This window comes from Dipodomys merriami, unplaced genomic scaffold (genome assembly GCF_024711535.1).
Source record: "Dipodomys merriami isolate MVZ:Mamm:240054 unplaced genomic scaffold, mDipMer1.0.p SCAF_1, whole genome shotgun sequence".
NCBI lineage: Eukaryota > Metazoa > Chordata > Mammalia > Rodentia > Heteromyidae > Dipodomys > Dipodomys merriami.
The window spans coordinates 53,243,789-53,266,710 of record NW_027202270.1 but is presented as its reverse complement, the minus strand read 5'-3'; the positions used below and the strand labels follow the sequence as shown (position 1 = coordinate 53,266,710).

General features: G+C 35.6%; 1 protein-coding gene and 1 long non-coding RNA gene across 12 annotated transcripts in view; one reads left to right on the top strand and one right to left on the bottom strand.

Moving 5' to 3' along the window:
• The window catches only part of Tank (TRAF family member associated NFKB activator), a 91,918-nt gene extending 70,911 nt beyond the window's left edge, over positions 1-21,007 (top strand). For all 10 annotated transcript variants that reach the window (XM_070022100.1, XM_070022116.1, XM_070022081.1 and 7 more), the window contains 4 exons: positions 10,601-10,677; positions 11,407-11,522; positions 15,994-16,574; positions 19,780-21,007. In XM_070022100.1, coding sequence (XP_069878201.1) covers positions 10,601-10,677; positions 11,407-11,522; positions 15,994-16,574; positions 19,780-19,956 — 951 coding nt within the window. In that variant the 3' untranslated portion in view covers positions 19,957-21,007. The remainder of the gene's footprint in view (positions 1-10,600; positions 10,678-11,406; positions 11,523-15,993; positions 16,575-19,779) is intronic.
• LOC138826869 (uncharacterized) overlaps positions 1-22,922 on the bottom strand; it is a 125,588-nt gene that overhangs the window by 45,419 nt on the left and 57,247 nt on the right. The gene's annotated exons all lie outside the window — the stretch shown is intronic.

Sequence of the window (22,922 nt, the reverse complement as noted above, 5' to 3'; positions counted from 1 at the left end):
ATTCTAAGCATTTTTTTGGTTTATTTTCTCTTCTATCCCATCTGTGTGTAGTATGATTTTTTTTACTTCCAACTTGCTTTTCATCTAACTAGTTCTATATCTGATAGTTGCAAACCGTTATGTCTAACCCTAATTGTTCTGTTTAACATTAAGAATTGTATTTCCCTCTGCATTTTATCCTGATGACATTGTCTGTATCCCTTGGTAGTACAATTTGCACAGTGTTCCTGCTGGATGACTACCATAGATCTTGTTTTCTTTCTTTCTGCTACTTACTGGATATCCCATTCTCTCTATGCGTCAGCCCCAGAATTCTTTGTCCTGTCCCCAGCTCTTCTCACCTTGTCCTGATGATGTGGTAGCTTTGTGTGAACTACATTAAAAACTTTCTTTCCTCCTTTTTTGTTCTTTTTAAAATTTATTTTTATTATCTTTAAGTAGGTATACAAATGGGTTTCAGCACAACAGACTAATAATTTATACTTCCTCCTTTTTTAAGTGTCACTTTGACATGAAGAATGTAAAGTTAGTAGTGAGACCTTCAGTTTTTGAAAATTTCATCACTTCATTAAAGCCTAATTTGTTTCTTTAGATTTTCTTAATGTTAATTTTTTAATGTTATGATGTGTGAGATATATTTGAGAAAATTGTGGTTATGTTATTCTGTGTGTTTTAAAACTTCATTGGTCTATATTAGAGAAAACAAATGAACATATATTAGACAGATTGAGATTTGAAAATGACTGTTACGAGAAATAGACCCGAACTTGGGAAACTTAAGGAGATGAACTTAGATGACAGACCAAAGGACATACTCAGTAGGGTTAGCATGATGATGAATAATATAACTAAACTGTGTAGTGAAAGGTGAGTAATATACCTAGGTCTGAGCCTAAGAGAATGTACATGACTATGACTTAGGAAATACTAAAACATAAGAAATGTCTAACAGAAATGTCAAGGTAGAGCTGGCCAGTGGGTATGAAATGCTGCCTAATGAGAGGCCAAATTAAGCAGAATGAGAGCTTTACAAAATACCACTAGATCATAGTGAAATCTTAGAATGGAAGATTATAAAAAACAGAATTTAGAAATTCAGCTACCATTGAGGAGAAATTAGCACCTAACAAACAGTCCTTTACAAATAATGGTTATAACTTTGGAAAGCAGTATGGAGGTTCCTCAAAAGACTCTACATAGAGCTCCCCTGTGATCCAGCAATCCCACTTTTGGGCACTTACCCAAATGATCACAACAAGACCATACTAAAGCTGCCAGCACAACTATGTTTATTGCAGCATTATTTACCATAGTTAAGATATGGAACCAACCCAGATGCCCCTCAGTAGATGAATGGATCAAGAAAATGTGGTAACTATATACAGTGGAATTCTATGCCTCCATCAGAAAGAATGACATTGCCCCATTTGTTAAGAAATGGGAAAACTTGGAAAAAATATATTAAGTGAAGTAAGTGCCTCATTTGTTAGGAAATGGAAAGACTTGGAAAAAATTATATTAAGTGAAGTAAGCCAGGTCCAAAGAAACATAGGTCCCATGGTTTCCCTTATTTGCAATAACTAGTGTATGTCTCGGACAAGCAGAAAAGGTCAAATACTGTTACTCATGTAAAAGTATTTTTACAATTTAAAATATATATATATATATATGTATATATATATATATATATATATATATATAAAACAATGGTTAAAAGCCTCCAACCAAGGACCTTGGAGACTGAATATTGCATATTTTGGTCAAAAGCTCTGTACACATGACCAGATAAGATGATGTTAAGCAAAATGAACCCCAAGATAGGGACACAAGTGTTTTTTTTCTTTCTTGTTATTGTTTCTAACATATCTATAAAGTATCATGTGATTTTTTTTTTTTGTTTCTTTGTACGTTCCTCCCCCACGTTATAATCCCTGTTCTCACTGTATTTGATGTGGGTGCCCTGCATCTTGTATATACACTTCTCTAATTTGGGGATAGGAAGGGAAAAAACAAAATGCTTAAATAGGAATACAAGTTGAACCATTGTAACAATAAGATGTACAAGACACTGTTGAAAACGAACTTTACAACTTTGGCAGGGGAGGCAGGGGAATAGTTATGGAGGTGGGGAAGGAAAGGATCATAGGGGAAAAACAAAGGAGGAGGCAACAATGCTCGATAGGAAATGTACTCATTACCTTACTCATGTAACAGTATTTTTACAATAAAAAAACGTATTTATATATTTTTTAAAAACGGTTAAAAGCCTCCAACAACGTATAGGTAAACAACCAAGGACCTTGGAGACTGAATATTGCGTATTTTGGTCTCCACAACAATATTCACAGTGTTCAAGATACAGTTCAAAATTACTAAATGTGTGAAGATTACAGAAAATGTGTCCTAGTCACAGAAAACAGCAACTCTTATATGATCTAGGCATTGAAATTATCAGACAAGGACTTTATCAACTGTGGTTGTGTCCAGTCCTCTGTTAACAGGTAGTTGAAGAGGCACAAGGAGAGTTTGGAGTGAGGATAGAACCTAAGACATTCCATTGAAACGCCCTGGCAAATTTTGAACTTCTATACCAAGGTTGAGAAATACCTAAATTATGAAATTTTGGCTAAAAAATTCCTGCTAAATTACCTTATGTCAGCAAGTGACTGGTTTGGCGGAACTTGAATGAATCTGTTTAAGTTATTTTTAATGTTAATTTATATTCCTATATTCTTGAAAACACATACATACATGGAAAGACCATGCCAAAGCTCCCCCCCTTGACCTAATCCCCAAATCACAAAGACAAAGAAACATTTGACCTATAACTTCTTTCCAGTAAGAAATACTGTATACTTTTTATGTGACAGGGCGGATCTTAAGGTTGGCTTCCCCTTAGTGCAGTGAATAATACCATTTTCCATTCCCTCCCCAGGTGAACTGTAATATATAGTCCTTAGCGTCTCAGGCCATACACTATGAATGAGTCGTGAAAGTCTGGGGCACAAAGGCTTGTGTTCCAATCACAGCAGTTCCACTTGTGGGACTTTATGAAAGATATTTGATCTCTCCAATGCAAGCCCAAGTTTCAAACAAGCTTTAAAATCCATAGTCAAGTATTTTGACATGTAAAATTATAATTAAGTCATACATGTAAATTGCTTAAATAATAGCCACTTTCAAGAAAATATATTCTGTTCATCTTTGTATAAGATTGAATTTGTGGTTAAAGAGGTTTAAAAATAAAATTTAAACAGCGTTTAGGGAAGGAATAAAGGAAGTATGAGAAACTTTAAATTATCTGCTTATGTTATACAGTTTTTACTTTGCATGAAAAGACATCCTCAGAATGATATGTTTCCACCCCTTAAGAAAATAAATTCCCAAAAATAAGAAAAAAGAAAATAAATGCACAGTGGTGCATTTATAGTGGTGGCTCATGCCTGTAATCCTAGTTACTCAGGAGGTTGAGATCTAGAATATCATGGTTCAAATATCATAGCCCAGGCAGAAAAGCCCAACTGATTCTATCTCCAAAATAACCAGCAAAAGCAGGGGTAGAAGTATGGTTCAAGTGGCAGAGCACCAAGGGAGCTCCTAAACTGAGCAAATGTAAGGTGATGAGTTCAAGTTCCAGTGCTGCCAAAGAAAGGAAAGAAGGAACCTAATATAAAGTGAAAGACTTTAAAAATACAACTAATAGAAACATACTAATCTTATTCCATGTTAATTTCAGTAGAACTGAAATCATAAAAATTGAGGTAGTACCAGTAAAGAATTGTATTTTTCCAAAGAATATGTTTTATTGTAACATTAAATTGATACAGATTTTTGGGAGATTTACATTAAACCGGAACCCTGTAAAGTACTTGGAAGTAATTAGGGTGTTTAATTTTATTTTTATATTGTTTATTTTCTTGCCACTTCCTTCAGAACTCTGGGACGGATCCCATTTTGCCCTGGAGTTGTTCCCGCACTGGCAGTGGGTTTGCCTAGCACACTGTCGTGCAGAGCAGACAAGGCTCTTAGGATTTTGTTTCTCATGATTTGCTAGATTTTCAGGAATGTTAATGAGGGTGGAAAAACCATAGACTTCACATGGTTGTAAATTTGTATAGATTAAATATAATTTCCATGATCTTCCTACCTTTTTCTTTTTAAACTTATTTGCTGAGCTCTTATATCTATGCTTACTAAATCTCTTCTTGTAATTTTTTTCTCTTAAGTCCCGTTCTTTCACTTTCTCCTTGTTTAATCCAAATCTAATACTTCACTATATCTCATATGTAAGGTATCTAACTCTACTAAGGAAATACTCAGCCTGCTTGACCTATAACATTTAATTCATATTTTAAAAGTGTAAATTCAAGTTCTTTTTTTCCACTATTTGCTTATTTTTCTTTTTTCTTGAGTGAATTTTATTCAAGCACATATATATACATTTTTTTTTTTTTTGGTCGGTCATGGGCCTGAACTCTAGGCCTGGGCACTGTCCCTCAGTTCTTCAGCTCAAGGCTAGTGCTCTACCACTTGAGCCACAGTGCCACTTCCGGCTTTTTCTGCTTGTGTGTATGCTGAGGAATTGAAGCCAGGGCCTCATGCATGCAAGGCAAGTGCTCTACCACTAAGCCACCTTCCCAGCCCCTCAAGCTTATATTTATAATTGTTCCCAGTTTATCAGTCCATCCCATCTTATCTTGCCTTATTTCTTACTTTACATTGTTCAAACTTAGAGCATGGTCCTCTTTTCCATTTTTAAACTACTGGCGTATGGCTCACTCAGTTTCTTAAACCACCTTAAAACATATTCCTTTTGCATGAGGATCCCAGCCACAGTTTACAGGGAATCCCTGATGCACACGCTGGGATAAAGTGATAGGTTAATGACCTAATTCAAATATGTGTCATTAAAAACTATCTTGCCAGGTGGCAGTGACTCAGGCCTGTAATACTAGTTACTCAGGAGCCTAAGTTTGAAGCCAGCCTGGGCAGGAAAATCTGTGAGACACTTTTCTTCAATTAACCACCAAAAAGCCAGAAGGGTAGCTGTGGCTCAAATGGTAGAGCACTACTAGCTTTGAGCTAAAAGAATCAGGGATGGTACCCAGACTCTGAGTTAAAGCTCCAAGACCAACACAAACACTTAACCTTTTTTTTTACAATAAGTGTTTTAGAGATAGGGGATGTAGCTCAGTGATAAACTGCTTGCCCAACATGGGTTCCATCCTGGCAATGCAAAAACAAAAATAAAAATGATAGCTTAGGTAATTAAAGTTTAGGAAATTAATACATTGTATTAATGAGACAAATAATCTTTAAAAGTTTATAAAGTGATTTAATTTTACTGATTTTGATTGTTTATAATTAAGAAAGATCAAATTTTAAATGAAAATTTTTTCATTGCTTTTCTGTATTTTATTTATAATAGAAAAAGAAAAAGAGTAACATTTAGTATCAACTATAACAAAGACAAGAATTAGAGAACATACACTTTTTTGCTTTCCTTTTTTCTTTTTTCAGAAATTTTGGAATTTTGTTTCCTCGTTATTCTCTTTGTTTGTTTCAAATCGTTGTACAGAGGGGTTTCTGTCTAACGTGTACAGTGCATCCTGGTCAAGATCACCATTCCACATCCCTCTATCCCATCCCCACCTGTCTCCTCAAGTTTCTTAGTTAGTTTTCAGGTATGCATGTTAGTATTATGGCTATAGTTGCCCACTATTCCTGTTTTTGTTTATCCAAACCTTTTCTATTTGTCCCCGCAAATCCCCAGCAGCAAAGCTTCCTGGTATTCATTTTGTTGAACTGCCTGTAAATTGTTCGAAGAGGACACATCCTTTGGTCAGTTTGACTTTGTATATATGTGTATGGCCTTGAATGTGTTACATTTTATGTCTAAAAACATGTGTTCTTTGTTTCTCCAAACCTAGATTACTTCACACAATATTATTTTTCCAGGTTCTTTCATTTCCCTGCAAATGATGAAGTATTTCTTCCAGATGAGTGAATAAAATTCTGTGTGTGTGTGTGTGTGTGTGTGTGTGTGTGTGCATGCGTGTGTGCACGCGCACGTACATCACATTTTTTTGATCCATTTGTCAGTTTTATTCATTTGAGAGAGCATCTTGATATATAGCCTAGGCTGATCTGAAACACAAGACCCTCCTGCCTTACCTCCTGAGATCTGGGAGCTCTTCGTTTGCAACACTTGTGTCCATGATAGGAGGTTCTAATTTAATGACAGATTTCCTGCTTTAATTTCTTTCTTTAGAGGTTGCTATCTAACAACCTGAAAGGCAACTCAAAAATACTATTTTCATTTTTTCTCTTTGTGATGCTAGTGATTGAACCCAAGAAAGTGCCTGCCAGACAAGTACTATAACACAGCCATATCTCATTATCTTTATATGAAAGGTAATCTGGTTTTGAATTAATAAAATAGTAGTTCTTTTTTCTTTTTTTCTCCTTTTTAAATATTATTGTGTGTTCAACTGGGTCTAAATATACATATTTTATATAATACCCATCACCCATCTAATTAATTCATTTATACTAAATATATATTCTCCCAATTGATACAAAAGGAAACTTAAGGAAACATTTCATAATATTTTCCAACTGTTTAACCTGGCTTTATCTTAATAGATATAGTTGAAGGACTTATCTAGCATCATGTTGAAAGTGTATATGGCACATAAAAGTCTTATTTTAGTATTATTCCACTAAGTTCCACATTTCCAAATAGTACTGGAAATGTTAAATATTTTAAGTTTTAGTATCTCAAAAAGAAACTTATTTGTTGAATTAATGCTCACAAATTTCCTAGTGTCCAAATTCCTTTGTCTTCTTGTTTGAAATTAAAATCATTTTATCTTCCTGCGATATAAGATCCACTTGGCTAATAAAGAATAGAAATAAAAATGTATGTCATATCTTTCCTAATGTTTACTTATTCTCTGGGATACTCAACAACCTGTGTAACACCTCATTAAAATTGAGGTTTGGTTGTTCATGCCTGACAGTCCTAGCACTTGGGAATTGTAATAGGAGAATCTAGAATTCCAGTCAGGCTGGGCTATGTAGACCTTGTGGATAGACAGGGGCCCAGGGAGGGAGGGGGGACACATTGAAAGGAAAGTATCTGCCCAAGGTTATCTTAATCCTAAATCCTTGAAAAATAAATTACTGTTTTCAGAAAGCTGAGACAGTACGATGGAAAAATAACATTAATGTGCTGTACCCATTCTAAACAAATTTTACTTCAAAATGTTTGCCAGAAAACTGCTTAAGTTTTTTTCCCCCAGTAACGTGTTTAAAGTGTTTGTAATTTTGCTGGATGCTGAGACCCCAAACATACTCAATTGAGGACCAGAGGTGGCATTACACACTAGCATTGAGGAGGTTGAGGTAGGAAGAGCTTGAGTCTAGCCTGGGCTTTAAAAAAAAGTTTTCATTTGAAATATCATAACGAATCTATTTGGTATAAATAATAGAAGGTGCAATATATTCCTTGATATAATCAATAATTCTTTAATGATAGAACAAAAAAATCATAGTAAGAACTGTATTCTTTATCCTCAAAGAAGCTGATTATATCTTTAGATACTTAACAGACATTTCCTTTTTTTCCATATATATTTTTATTGTAAAAAATACTGTACAGGGAGGTTACAGTTACATGAGTAAGGTAATGAGCATTGTATAAGGTATAGAGCATTGTAACCTCCTCCTTTGCTTTTTTCCTACCATCCCTTCCCTCCCCATCTCCCCAACTCCCCCCTCCTCCAAAGTTGTAAAATTCATTTTCAACAGTGTCTTGTACATCTCATTTAACAGATATTTCTTAATTAGTGAGTCTTCCTTTAGCCTGCTGCAACTACACCTAAGGAATCTTTTCCCAACAAATTCAGCCACATTAGTTATCAAATCCAAGTACCACAGAGAAGTTGATACCATTTACTTATAAAGGCAAACAAAAACCATTATTTTCTTGCCTTGTTCTTTGATTTTTCTCATCTCCATTAGTTTTAATGGTTCATTTCACCTCAGAAGTAAACATCCTAACTTAGGTCACAGTCAGGACTTTGGAAACTAGTGTCTTATCTTTATTAGGTCCTGTAATGTCTTCAGTTTTAGACTAAAATTATAGAGCACGTCTTTGTTTTCTAGCTCCTAATAAAACAATACATTGAGGCTTTCTAGTAGTAAAAGGAAGTCATTCCATATAATAAATCACTTATTCCAATTTATTTAAACTATCAAATGTAGTTATTTATGTACAGTTGCAGAGCTGAGGACCAAACTAAAGGCCTTGCACTGGCCAGGCAAGTGATCTTCCACTGGGCTAAATCCTCAACCCTGAATGTTTTTGTTTTTGTTTGTTTGTCTTTTGTCAGTTTTGAGACTTGAACTCTGGGCCTGGGCATTGTCCCTGGGTTCCTTGCTCAAGACTAGTTCTCTACCACTTGAGCCATGGTGGCACCATTTCCAGCTTTTTCTGTGCTTCAGTGGAAATAAGAGTCTCATGGACTTTCCTGGCTGGCTTTGAACCACAATCCTCAAATCTCAGCCTTCTGAATAGTAGCTAGGATTACAGGCGTGAGTCACCAGTGCTTGGCATCTCCAAATGTTTTTATTCTTTATTAAACCTCTTTAATTTTTGTTTATACACATTTAATATAATACTTTTTTGTTTTGTGGTACTAGGATTTTATTTAATTCAGGACCTTAGCTTGCTTAGCTTGCTTCCTCACTTACCACTCTTACTGCTGGTGCTCAGCAGTGCTTGCTTTTCTGTGGTTATTTTGGAGATATGGAGTCTTGTGTATTTTTTTTCTGCCCTGGCTGGTCTTGACCCATGATCCTCTGAATCTCAGCCTCCTGAGTAGCTAGTTATAGGTGTGAACCACTGATACCCTGATTTAAAATAAAATACTCTTAAAAGTTTTGTTTTAGTGCCCTAAAATGCTTGGCTGACTTTAAAATGCTACCTTTCTTCCTCTTCTACGCTGAAATCCATTGAGTGTCTAATTGCACATAACACCAAAGAAAAACCTTGTCTACCACGTTTAAAAACAAACTGTGAATGTGAAAACGTTTTCTAATGTGACTGCTTTATTAAGCTCAGTAAAGCAAGTTTAATGCAGAAGACATGGCCTAAATGTTTTTCAGATAAACAGCATGCATTCAAAAAATCTTTAATTTGCCACACTCCCAACAGTGTAATATATAAAATCACAAATAGTTTGCATTGCCAGAATTTTATTTTACTAATTCTAAGTTGCTACAAAAATAATACTCGATGTGCTAATAGTATTTATTTAGAAAAAGTAAATTTGAGCAACAAACTAAATAAAATTAAATAATATATTAATTTTGAGCAAAACAAACTGAAATCAAGAATTTGTTTAAAGAACAAGAAAGCTAAAAATGTTAAAAAAAAATTGAAGGAAAAGTTAAAGAGAGATTGAGAACAATTAAATAAAAACTTCATTGTGCTAAGAGATATCAGTGACCTTAATTGAAATAACATGTGAAAGTCACTAAAAATAAATGTCTTCTGGATTGGATTTCCATTTATGATTTTTATGGTTTGGGTTGATTTATTATTTATATGATATTAGGACTCCTTCAGATCCAAACTTTGTCATTTTTTAGTTTGAGAAAATACACAAAGTTTTATGTATATGATTAAAGATTTTTTTAATCTGAACTGTAGAACAAATCATTACATATTCTTTAATACTGATTTTTAAATGTTATGTGTAATACCAGTGTAAGCCACAAGGTGGGAGTGAAAGGCAAGAACTTGTGTTGTAGCAGCCTAAATATCTAATTGCATTATCTTTATAAAATCTTTAAAATGCTTGTTAAAGCAGGTGCCAGTGGCTCACGCCTGTAATTCTAGCTACTCAGGAAGCTGAGATTTCAGTATCACAGTTCAAAGCCAGCCTGGGCAGGAAAGTCTGTGAGACACATCTCCATCTAACCAATCCCCCCCTCCCCACAAACACACACCAAAGTCTGTGAGACTCATCTCCATCTAACCCCCCCCCCACATACACACACCAAAAATGGAGTTATGGCTTAAGTGATAGAGCACTAATTTTCAGCAGAAAAGCTTAGGGACAGCACCCAAGCCCTGAGTTCAAGCTACAGGATCAGCAAGGGGGGAAATGCTTGTTAAATAATAAGGAATTATAATTTGCTTGCTTTCTTCCTCTTTTAGAGCTCAGTTACCCCAAAAAAAGAATCTGTAACAGAAGACATTGATTTAAATGTACCATATAGGCCATTATTAATGAATAGCAAAAGACATAAATACACTGATTTTCCCTATGATTATGGTCATATGAGTTATCAGTTTTGATCCAAAATTGAGAGTGCGGAATTCCTTTAATTACAGCTACTAAATTTTTCCAAAAAATACTTAATACTTTCTACTTTCATTTAAACAAAAATTATTTTATATTGTGGGCATGTATGTGTGTAAATTGAGTAATTTTTTCAGCAGAGAAAATAAATTTTGCATTTTTTTTCTGTTAACCAAGCCTTGAGTTTAGAAACAATATAAGTATAATCATTTTTCTATTTGTTTAAGGTAAGAGGACAAGAACTTCCTTCTTCTAGAAAAGAGACTTCACCAAAGAGTCTTGGCTCTCCATTATTCCATGACAGGTACTATGTCCTTTCTTCCCGCCTCAAAATTTATAAATATTGAAATATGTAATACTTTAAATTTTATATAAGTTTTTAACAACTTAAAATTTTTTATCTGACTTTTGTAGAACTGGAACAGAATAATGCTGAGCTCTTTTTATTTTGCCATTTTTTTAAATTGTGAAAATACCGTACAGAGGGGTTACAATTACATGGGCAAGATAATGAGTACATTTCTGATCAAGCATTGTTGCCCCCAACTCTGAGCTCTGTAATGTAAAAATGACCTAAATAAGTCATATAGTTTGTTCAGAGCTGAATCTAAAAGCTGATTTTTTAAGTCCTTACTATTACAATAGACAGTGTATTATAGCTGTATTGTTTTACATGGTTAAGTCTTCATGTCCTTGCTAAAGTGAGGAGTATTTAATATTCTGTTTATGTTGTTTATCAACATTTAACAAAATCAGTGCACTGGAGTGTTTGAGAAATGGCAGCCTACACCAGTGTGATATGTGTAGATAAATAGATGTACTAATCTGTACTATATTTATGTATGAGAACTTTTCAACATTTCATGCCTAGGTCTTCAAATATTAAACTTGTTTGGGGGATCATTAAATTTCAAATTAATATTTAAGCTTCAACTTTTCAATAATTAGGGGTACAAAAATGCTGAAACATAAACTTAACTATAATCAAAATTGTTTGAAAGTATAGAATTACATTTTAAATACTTGTTTTTAGGGACAATATAGAGAAGTCTTTCTGGGATCTGAAAGAAGAATTTCAGAGAATATGCATGCTAGCAAAAGTACAAAAAGATCACTTAAGCAAACTTGATATACCAGACACTGCAACTGGTAAGACTTGATTTTGTTTACAGTAGTTATAATGTTATTGGTTGAAATTGACTTTGTTTGCAGTATGAAAACATTTTCTAAATGTTAATGTAAGAATCTACAGCTTTCTCAGTATTCTCAGTTGTTATTTGGGGCTGTATTAAACATCCACTTGTACATTAGTAAGTGACCTAGAAGCAACACCACCTACGAGAGCTAAGTAGATACATTGCATCATATTCATGTTTAACTTCTGTCTAAAATTTCATTGAGCGCTATTTTCTGATAATTTGGTTCAAAAATAAAAATGTGGCATGCATATTTCCTGAGTACCACTTCTGTTGGAGGAACAAATACAAATTTAGTATAAAATACAACTGAGGGATGTCTGTTTGACATAAACTGTGTGATACTTTTTTTTTTAAACGTTCACCTTCCCCTAAAATTTCACACTGACTTCCTAGTGTCGCTTCAGTAAACATTAACAGCAAAATATCAGGGACTGTGTCTTGTCAGCCAAACTATCTCCTGTAAACAAAATGAAAATACACTGGTCATTTAAAAATGATAAATTCTCCATTTCTCTTTTGATTTGAGATATTCTTAGACAATTTCTAAGTTAGGTGATTTGCAGTTTTCACTCTGAGAGGTTCTACAGCAATTCTGACTAGCGCTTTAATTAAAGATCACTTTTACAGTTCTTAAGTCTTAGCTACTTAAAAATCCTCTTATCATATAAGGTGGCTTTTGCAACTCGTAACATTTTTATCCAAAAAGTTGTAGGTTGTGATGAGGGAGAAACAAAGTAATCTTTGTAGATGGACATAATTTTTCTCATTTCAATTCCATTACTTCTTCAAAAAAGAGCTCTTAATTTCTCCATGTTAATTTTTGCCATTTTCATTGACTTTTTGTGCAGACTACAGATGCTCTTTATGTCTAAAAGAAATATTTTTATACAAAATATGGTAGCTACGGATATGTAGACATAGACTTCATAAGCATATTTTTTAAAGCATCAACATCTTATCAAAATATTCTAATAGTGATATTATTCTGTTACCCACAGAACATACCCCATTATCAATGGCTTAATACATTGGCCACTTTTAAATTGCACAGGTCTAAAGTTGACTATGTATCTGTCAACTATAACACTGAATATTTAACTTGTTTCAGTCCTAGTGAAACTGATTCCTAACAGTATTCTGATACTGCATCAAAAATGATAAATAAAATTCTTGAAATGTTTTAGATCTGCTATGCTACAGACTCCAGTAAAGTTTTTCTTGTTCCAAACAAACAAACAAAAAAAAATACCAAATAGTATGCTTTCACAATAGTTGATCAAAAAGAGAAAAGAAAAAAATTATATATTTTGGGAAAATATATGTAAGCAAGGTTTCTAAGTATGTATGCTACTTTGATTAAAACACAAAGAAACTACTTTAAGTGAGATTTATATAATATTTGTTATATTGTCCTTTTATGGCTTTATTATATATGACAATAGCCTTGAAAAAGGATAAGACAGAAGTGTATGGTTAAGCAAAATCTTCAGGGGAAAAGTACTATTATGTTCAAAAGGAGGGTTCTATTTCCTTGGCTATTACGAGAGGAGAATATAGGACTAGAGGTTAGAAATAACCATCAGGTCTTCTTCCTTTGTCATTATTCATAATAATTAGGCTAAGAAGTAGTCTAAATAGACAGTCTATACATAAAATTTGGGAATCAAAGAATGCTTCTCATTTTACTTGTTTTCCTTACAAAAATAAGTATTCTTGAAGCAGACAAAATAGAAAAGCTATTTACTCACCTGATTGTGTTTCTCAGTGTGGTATCAGAATAACAAGTATTTTCATGCACTGTGTTTGCGTTTTTAAGTTTCTAAGCTTAGATTTCTATTGCTATAGGAATCTTAGGTTTAAATCTTCTTTTAATAGATATTACTCTTACCACACAGGCAGATTAACTCAAATTATTTTAGTATAATTGAGGTTGTATATCAGCTAGCTCTGCTAAAAGAAAATACCTTCTCTCTTACAGCTGTTTGGTGTCTTTGTGTTTTCTTTGCAAGAAGGATAGGTCAACTGTTAGGAAAGTAATTCTAAGCACAATTCTGTCTGAGGACTCCTCTCTCTATATATAGAAACCAACATGTTCAATTTAGCACGATGGTTCTGAGCACAGATTCTAGAGTTAGGCTGCCTGGGTTCTAGTGCCAGATCCACCACTCAGTAGCTATGTAGCCTTGGATTTAACCTCTCCATATCCTGATTTCTTCACACATAAATTTGGGACAGTAATAGTGCCAACATTGAAATTAGTCTTAAGTTTTAGATGAATTAAAACTCATGTAGCAATTGTATTGGCACATGGAAGTACTATTATTAATAGTCATTTCCATAAGCAGCAGCAGATTCTAAAGCATTCTCCCTGTTCTCTTAAAGATCATTTGTTAGGTCTTTCCTCCTTCCCCATTGTTACAGAATTTAATTAACATTTCCTAGAATTTCTTGCCACCCTCAAGTCTTCCATCAGGAACAATGGCTACTTCAATTACCTGATTTTAAGTACTTCAAAGGTCAATGAAATCCAGATAAACAATTGAGTGTGGTTTCAATTACTGTACCATCCCTAATCACAGACAGATTATCTAGTAAATACAAGTTATCTTGGCTTTGAAGAAAAAAATATACTTTCATTCAGAATTAATTTATTAAGGAAATCTATGAGTCAGGCACTGGGCAGAATACATGGATAAATGAGGAACAGAACATCATTTTGAACATAAAAGAAACTTACTTGAATGAGAGAGAGAAGTAAACTTGGAAATATAAGAACGCTTAGTCCTTGGGGCACTATGTGAAAGTCATCCAGAGAAAGTAATGTGTAAGCCAAGATATGAAGGACAAGTAAAGGCAAAGAGCTGAGAATGGTGTTACATACCTGTAATTCCAGCACAACTGAAGCAGGAGGACAAAGAATTCAAGTTCATACTGGGCTGAATAATAATGGAGAGAGACAGAGACAGAGGCCAAGGCAGAGACAGAGATACAAAGAGAGAGGGGGACAGAGACAGAGACAGAGGATGGGTCGAGGGCCAGTTGATATATAACAGGATGAACTAAAGAAGTTACTGGCATTGAGTCACATACCTGAACAGAGGACATCTTATATTAGATTGTGCTATGGCAAAAGATAGAGAAGTATCAAAACTACAAAGAAAAAAGACTATAAAAGTCTGTCATTGGTTAGGTTCCTATTAACAGAGACACCAACATTGCAACATTATTTGTCTTATCTACTTGAACCTACATCATTGGTAAAGTTTCTATGTCTTCTTCATTGTTGACAATCTTTTTAAGTATTTTTCTATTTATCCATTGATTTAAAATATCTTATCAACATTACTACCTTTATGGTGACATTGTAGAACATAATTTAGCTTTTTCTATATCTCAAGATCAGTATGGACAGAGTTTTTGTCATGGGGAGGGTTATTTTGGTTTTGCTTTTATGTTGTGAAATACAACTCTTGTTAGCCCTACATTAGACTATAGTGCTGCATTTTTTTTAACCTCTTACATGTTTTCAGCTTTTACTGATTTCATATCTGCCTTTAACAACTCAAATCCCCCTTCTAAGTAGCTATGGGTTCAGGAAACATCAGCTTGTTAGAACAAATCTAAAATGAGAATAGTAATAAAAATTAATATATCCATAGACCTTGTAGCTCTAATCCTCACAAGTTCTTAGTTTCTGGTTTTTACTATGGCCCCAAGAGCTCAATTTGTTGCCTGAGTTAATGAACTATAGAGGTCCTGGAACCTGCCATCTATAGAAGCCTTTACTTATGAGAAAATCATGTATTCATATGCAGAGGTTTCTTAACATGCATCTTTAAGTTTTATCCTTCTTTGCTCCACTATCTTCTTTCTTCCCAACTTTATCACTATTCCCTTATATGGGATTTTTAGATAATGGCTAAACCTAGTGATACACTTATGGGGAGGGGAGATAAACCACCGAATTCACGTCATAAATAATAAATGAGAGTTATATGTGTGTGTATATATATGTATACATTGGAAGTACATATGTATATGATTTTATTATATATGATGTTTCTCTTTTAACAATTTGCCTAATCAGCCTTATTTTTGCAGCTTCTGTTACTGAAAGAAATGTCACATCACAAGCAAGTTTTTATTTTAAGTGTAGTACTATATAACTATGAATACTATGGCAAAGTTTACAGCAGAAGACCTAGGGAAAGACAAAAGCAGTTGTGACTAATAAGCTGTGTTCCCAGTTTGCTGCTGGAGATGGCTTATATTGCTATGTAAGATAGTAGCAAATACAAAAATTCATTGTCTTCAGTTTCTGTGAAACCCAGTAGAAAAATATTACCTCTCCAGAGCTGATTGAGCAGCTTTTTAAGAATAATTTGAATGTAACTGTTTTTCTTTTGTGTTTTTTCTTGCAGAAACACAGTGCTCTGTGCCTATACAGTGTACAGATAGACCAGATAAACAAGAAGTGCTGTTCAAGCCTCAGGCTAAAGATGATATAAATAGGGGCGCAGTGTGTATCACATCTGTCACAGCAAGAGGACCTGGCCGAGATGAGGAAGATATTTCTTTTGAATCACTTTCGAAATTCAATGTCAAGTTTCCACCTATGGACAGTGACTCTACTTTCTTACATAGCACTCCAGGGAGACCCAGCATCCTTGGTCCTGCCATATCTGAGACTCTATGCCAGGACAAATTTAATGTGGAGCTCAGAGACAACCCAGGAAACTTTGTTAAAAGAGAAGAAACTTCATTTGAAATTCAGGGACTCGCTCCCATAGCTACAGCTATACAAAACCTTAAGACAACTGACAAAACAAAATGCTCAAATCTTGCAAATACTGATATCCGGACAATTGTGGATGGAGCTTTGTGTTTGCCATCTGGAGACCATAATGCATTGTATGTAAATACATTCCCACTTCAGGACCCAATTGATGCACCTTTTCCCTCACTGGATTCCCCAGGAAAAGCTATCCGAGGACCACAGCAGGTAACTGATTTGCATTAACAAATACTTTATTATGTGTGAACACACATTTTGCCATACTGCACAGATATAAATCTCTCTTAGGGTATGGAATATCCTTTAGAAATGACTGCCTAGCCAAAGTTAACAGTTAAACATGCAGAATCTATTTTTTTAAAGGATGTAGATTTTAAAAAGATGAATAGGAGAAAGCTCTATTAAAAAGTTTGTAACAGATTTTAAATGTATGTAACCCTTACCCATATCTCACAGTGTAATTTTCTTAGTACCTCACTCAAAGCCTTGTTTTTCGAGCATCAGTGTTATAAAAGGATTTATTAAATTTCATAAATTATATAATGTAAGACAACTTTTAACTAAGAAGTATACTCAAGAATGCAAAAATTTTTCATAAGTAAGCAGTTACATCAGATATTCTACTTATCAGAGTAAATTGCCTCTCAACTATCAGATATTTAGTTATATATTATGAGAATCAGTATCATTTCATTTTGGTTTTAATTGCTAATCTGGTGCTGAACATTCAGCCTGATGTATTTTTTAACAAAATATTTTATCAAATATTTTCTTTAATCTTTCTGAGGTTTGAGGATTACTTATCCTTTCTCTCTTCCAGATTAAGGTTGTGTCACACAGTAATTCTTTTTGTTAAAAAAAAAGTTTAATGCCTGAAGGCAAGTGAAATATATAATTGTTAAACAGAATAAAAATTGGTGTGGCTATCTATGTAATTTGCAAACATTTGTTTGATTGTTTTTGAGAGAATTACTTTTTAAGAAAAGCTTGATTAACCTCCTTTGGTCTTAAGTACTATTATAGGTTATAGATTTTTTTTTTAACCAGCCTGCAAAGAAGGTAGTAGCTAAGCATTAGTACAGTTTGTAGGTAAAACAAGGATGGCTAACAGCTTTTGTTATAAACTCACTTACGTTCTACTTTATTTCATATTGTAATAGGAGTTATAGTTGCTACTAAATGAAACAAATAATTTCCTTTATTGCAAATAGAATCCTACAAATCTGTGTACTATGTAAGTTCCAAAGCCTACTTTCCATTATCTCTTCCTTGTTCTTTTACTAGTTAGTCTGTGCATTCATGTTTCAGTAGATGGCACCCTGCATTGTACATTTGCTTTCTATACTGCAGCAAGGGAAACAGCTGGTATGTGATTACAACTTGATAGAAAAGTATTCAGCTTAAAAAAATGCAAGAGAATTGGTGTTGAGCTGTCATAAGACATGGGGCATAAGGTTAGATAATTGATATTTTGGCAGAAAAGCCAAATAAATTAGTTTGATTTAAAGGTCATGTTACAGTTTAGGGTTGCAGAAATATTTCCCAAATAGATTTTTCCCCTAAACGTCTCCCATTTTATTAGTATTCATAAAGCTCATATAAAGCATATAAAAATTATGAGTTTTTCATAGTATGAGAAATGAAATTTTGGTTGCATATTTCAAGTTTTTACTTTATGTTAATCGTTACTGTTAAACACCTATTTTGTTTGTGCACCTGGTTATCTTAGCAATGTATTGGCATATTTTTGTTCTATGTGCTTTTATCTTTTTTTTTACTTTTGCTGAGTCAGCAATGTCTCCCCACCCCATCCTAGCCCCCCACTACCTTCTATGAAGAGGTCAAATCTAAATAGATAGATAGATTCCTGAAAGAGAACTTTAAAGGTAAATTGCCTTCTAAATGCTTATCGCATTTAGAAGCTAAATTGCTTCTAAATTAATTTCTTGCTATTTTGTGTAGGACTTAATAAAAATTACCTTTAAAGTAATAATCTTCTATCTGTGACCATATTAATTTTCCATTAGAGTAGTTTGCACTTTTTGTTTAAACTGAAAGTAGTATTTATTTAAATTTACTTAACTAATCTACTTTTTGTTTATATACTCACATTTATACTGGCTTTGCTTTCATCATGGAAGATTTTTCTAAACAGAAATAAAAAGGCTTATGGCCCAAAATTTTACATTGTTTTAAATATTATGATTTTTTATGGTAAGATTTCTTTTCCCATGAAAAGACCTGAATCTGTATTATAAGGTCTTATCTTGATATTTAAGTGCATTTTGCTATCTAGACAGATTTTTTACATAAACCAGTTGAACATATATGTCCTGTAAAATGTTTATAAGAAGACATTAATGTCCAGAAACTCAAATGCTTCATATATGTTTTTATTAATAATTGGGAAACTAAAATAGAGGATGAGAATTGTCAGCTGCAGGACTAGGCATGCTTCATTAAAACCATATTAGTAATAGGAGCATAAAGGAAGGAGTCTCTTTAAATTGGTTTCTCCTCAATGTACCAGAATTTACCCTATATCAGGATAATTTACCTGTACCAGATTAAGAAAAATTTTAGTTTTTGATCTATGCAGTTCAGAGAAATATTTCCCAGTCAACACCATTTATTAAGTACCTGCCAACCAAAGTAAACACTGTATTTTCTCCTTTTAAAAGGTGTGTGTGCTGGTGTCTATAATGGAGGTAGTTCTATTCAAATAAGGTTTTTCCCTAGTACTTTAACTGGGCAGCTATTGACTAAGGTTTCACTTAGCCATAAGAAAGTAAGGCAAACTGTTGTATTGCACGACAAGCAGAATGGAACAAGTGGGAAGAATAAAATCTGATGTTAGCTTTTGTCGAATAACTAAATATTTGAGTTTTAAAAAAAGACTGAACAATAGAATTTGTTTAGTTTAGATGTGTTTATTTGTATTTGTTATTAAATGGTAGTAAAATTTAAAACTGCTTTTAAGATGCATGAACACATATCTAGTGTAACATGTATCAATAAAAGCCCAATAGTTTAAGGTTTCTGTTTTAAAATAGAAAAGATAAGATTTATTTTAATGTCTAAAACATTGACTATTGAATATTGACTATTTCTGATGAGATAATTGTTTATTAAAAATAGCTGGTGCTGAAGCTTTAGTTTAGCTTTAAATTTGTAAATTTGTAAACTTAGTTACAAGTGATTTCAATGAAAGTTTAGTTGTGCCCATTATTTTAAAAAAAGATGATGAATTGAATCATGCCCCCTTGCTAATAACTATGGAAAAGTAATTTGCTTACATATTTGGGATTTCATGTATATCAGAGCATGTATAACGTTCAACTATTTTGATTTGAAATTCAATGCAAGTTAATTTTAAATGCAAGTAACAGTAGATGTTTTTGTTTTTCTGCAGCCCCTTTGGAAGCCCTTTTCTAACCAAGACAGTGACTTAGAGGTACTAAGTGACTCATTCTCAGAATTCCATATACCTCGAGTATGTGAATTCTGTCAAGCAGTTTTCCCACCATCCATTACATCCAGAGGGGATTTCCTCCGGCATCTTAATTCACACTTTAATGGGAAGAGTTAAGTCACATTGATAACAGATATATCAAGTTCTATGTGATGATTTTACGTTTGCAATACTATTAAAAAAAAAACTTGACTGTAAAACTAAATTTAAAATGATTTATGGAAAGATCTAGTGCCAGTGCTATTGTAATTTTTTTCTAAACTTATTTTGTAATTTACTGTTAAAGATCATTTTGTACAAAACTGTTATAATTCTTTTTTCATGTTTACAGTATTACCATATTTCAAAATTATGTTTGTACTTTAAAGAATTATATAATTGTAATTTATGGTTCTTTCAAATACCTAAACCTATTGCTTGGATTTCTCATGAGATCTATTGAATTTGATGATATCAAATGTTCATAAGATTTCATTTAAAGGTCTTCATTTTTAAATGTAGATTATTTATGCTATAGGTAATGTTCTTTTAAAATAAATCTGTAATTTATAGGAAATAGCAGCAACATAAACATCCATTGAAGATGTGTTGCTGAGTGATATTTAACACTTTTTTAATCTAGATATGTTTTAATGTGCATGCTACACAATGAAATGAATTAAACATTAAAAGACTTATTTTGTGTTATGATCATTAAATATTCTTTGTTCCTGAGTGAACAGGTAAATCACATTTGGGAGAAGTTTATAAAACTTGTCTTTTCCATCCACTGGATGACCAAGTCTAATGGCACTTACTACAGTTAGCAAATCACACTGAAATCTAATTTCAAACTAAGTATTCTAAAGAAACATTTGCTTTTAATAGGAGCAACTATAAAACCTTGTAAGGGCCATCCATATTTATTAATTTAGATTAAGAATATTCACATTCCTGTTGTGAAATTTGTTATTCATTCTTAGCAGCCTGATTGATGGTCTCTGGAAGATGCTTGAGAGGATACCAAATTCACAGTGCCACTAAATTCACAATGCCACAGAATTGTTGAAAATGGGACTTCCTTTTTGCTTTTCTTCCTTATGGCTCTTGCCTTTGGGGTTTTTGTCTTTTCTCCTGATGGTTAAAAATGTTTGAGACATGGCTTTCATTTTATGAAATAAACATTGATTTGTAGCTCTCAAACAGAAATTTCAGCTTTCCTGAAGCAAGTGTTTTGAATTGGTGGGTTTAGCATGGGGGAGATCTAGCAGACCCTTGTGCCACGGTGAAGAGCCTTGACTTGTGGAAGAATGAGATCGGTGCCTCCACTTCTCAAGGTGCCAAGCACATCACACTGACATCTTCCTCACCAAGGTGACATAGCGATTATTAGGTATTCACTGTGAAGGTTTCTGAGGCTTGTACATCTTTTTCATTGCCACTGGGGCTGAATGGAAATGCCTAGACAATTATCCAAGTCTCTTCCCTTCCCCCTCCCTTCCTCCCACCAGCCTCCCCTCTCACTCCACACACACACACACACACACACACACACACACTTCCCGGTGTGTACCCGCCAGAACATCCTCTCCCCCTCCCCCACACACACCTATCTCCTGGTACGGAGTTCTTCACCTTTTCTTTTTCTGGGAGGACCCCCGTCGCCCAGTTGACTTGTATCTACTAGCCTGCAGGCAGGCCCAGAAAGTGACTCCCAAGTGGGCCCTGAGCGCCCCCACCCCTTTCTCGGTGTATCCTTTCCCCTCTACCATTTTTAGTAAGAGTTAGGAACAGTGTTTTCTTTGGGGTTCTACGGGCCCCCAACGCTCCAACTTCGGGGGGGGGGCCGAGGTTACTGAGCCGTGGGGGGGAGGAGGCTGCGTGTCCTGCCCTGCAGAGGTGCGGCACTGGTCTGGAAGGCGGCTGGAGGGGCGGCGCGGTCGCGGGCCAGGCCCCCACCCCTGTCTCTCGGACTGAGTCGTGCCGGGCCGCCGCTCGGCATCTGCTGAGCGTGGCCGGGTAAGAACAGCTCCCAGGTAAAAAAGCTGCACGCGCAAAACGCTGAGTCTGGAAAAACCACCCCCGCCGAGGCGAGGCAGTTGTGAGCGGGATGCCTGAGAAGTGGGAGGTGAATGTCCTCGGGAGGGCCCCCTCCCCCGAGCAGCTTTCCCCGGAGGCTGAGGCTGCTGCCAGCGGGGACATCTGCTTTCTTACACTCCAGCCCGGCTCCCCCGCCCCCTCAGCCCCGGGTTGCGCGGTTATTTTACCAACACCGGGGGAGGGAGAGCTCGAGGAGGCAGCGGAGGGGTGGGTGGAAAGCTTAGAGGGTTGTCGTCCCGCTCCCCCCAAGTCCCCTCCTTTCTTCCTCACATCTTTTAACCTTCAAGGTACAGCCTTTATAAACGGGAAACAATGCGCGGGGCCGCTGGCTCCGGGGCGGTGGGAGGCCGGGCCTCGCCCTTTCCTTTTCCCACCGTCCCCAGTCGGGCCGGGGCCGGGGCCGGCCGGGTGCGCGGGGCCCGCCGCGCCGCCTCTCCCGGGCTGCTGCCTCGACAGCTGCGTGTAGCTACAGTAATTAGACTGTCAGTGCTTGTTAGGAGACAGAGGGGGACGCGCTCCTGACAGCAGATTCCGAGACTCCCCGGTTCGTGAATGTCTAAGAGATCTTTCATCGTCGAGGGCCCCCTCGTTCTTCCCTGCCCGTCCCTCTTCTCATCTCGTCCCTTCCCCCCACCCCTAAAAGATCTTTGGGAGCACATCCTGTCTCCGCGTGGAAGCGGTGGTTCCCGCCACACTGCCAGCCCGCTGCCCGCGGCCCGCGGCCCGCTCCCCGCCGCTCCCGGCTCCCGCACGCGCGCGCGCGCGCGCCCGGGCTGCCGCAGACACGGAGATAGGCACCCTTGTGCACGCCGAAGGTTAACTCGGCGGACGACTCGTCCAAATAGGCACCGGGATTGCATTTAAAATAATACTAATAATAAATAAATAAATAAATCAACTGGGAAGGAGCGGGGGGGGGCTGGGAGGGAGGGAAGCAGAAGTCGGGAAGAAAAGAGAAAAGCAGCAGGCTGATTACGAGGTGTCAAAACTGCCAGGAGCAAGAA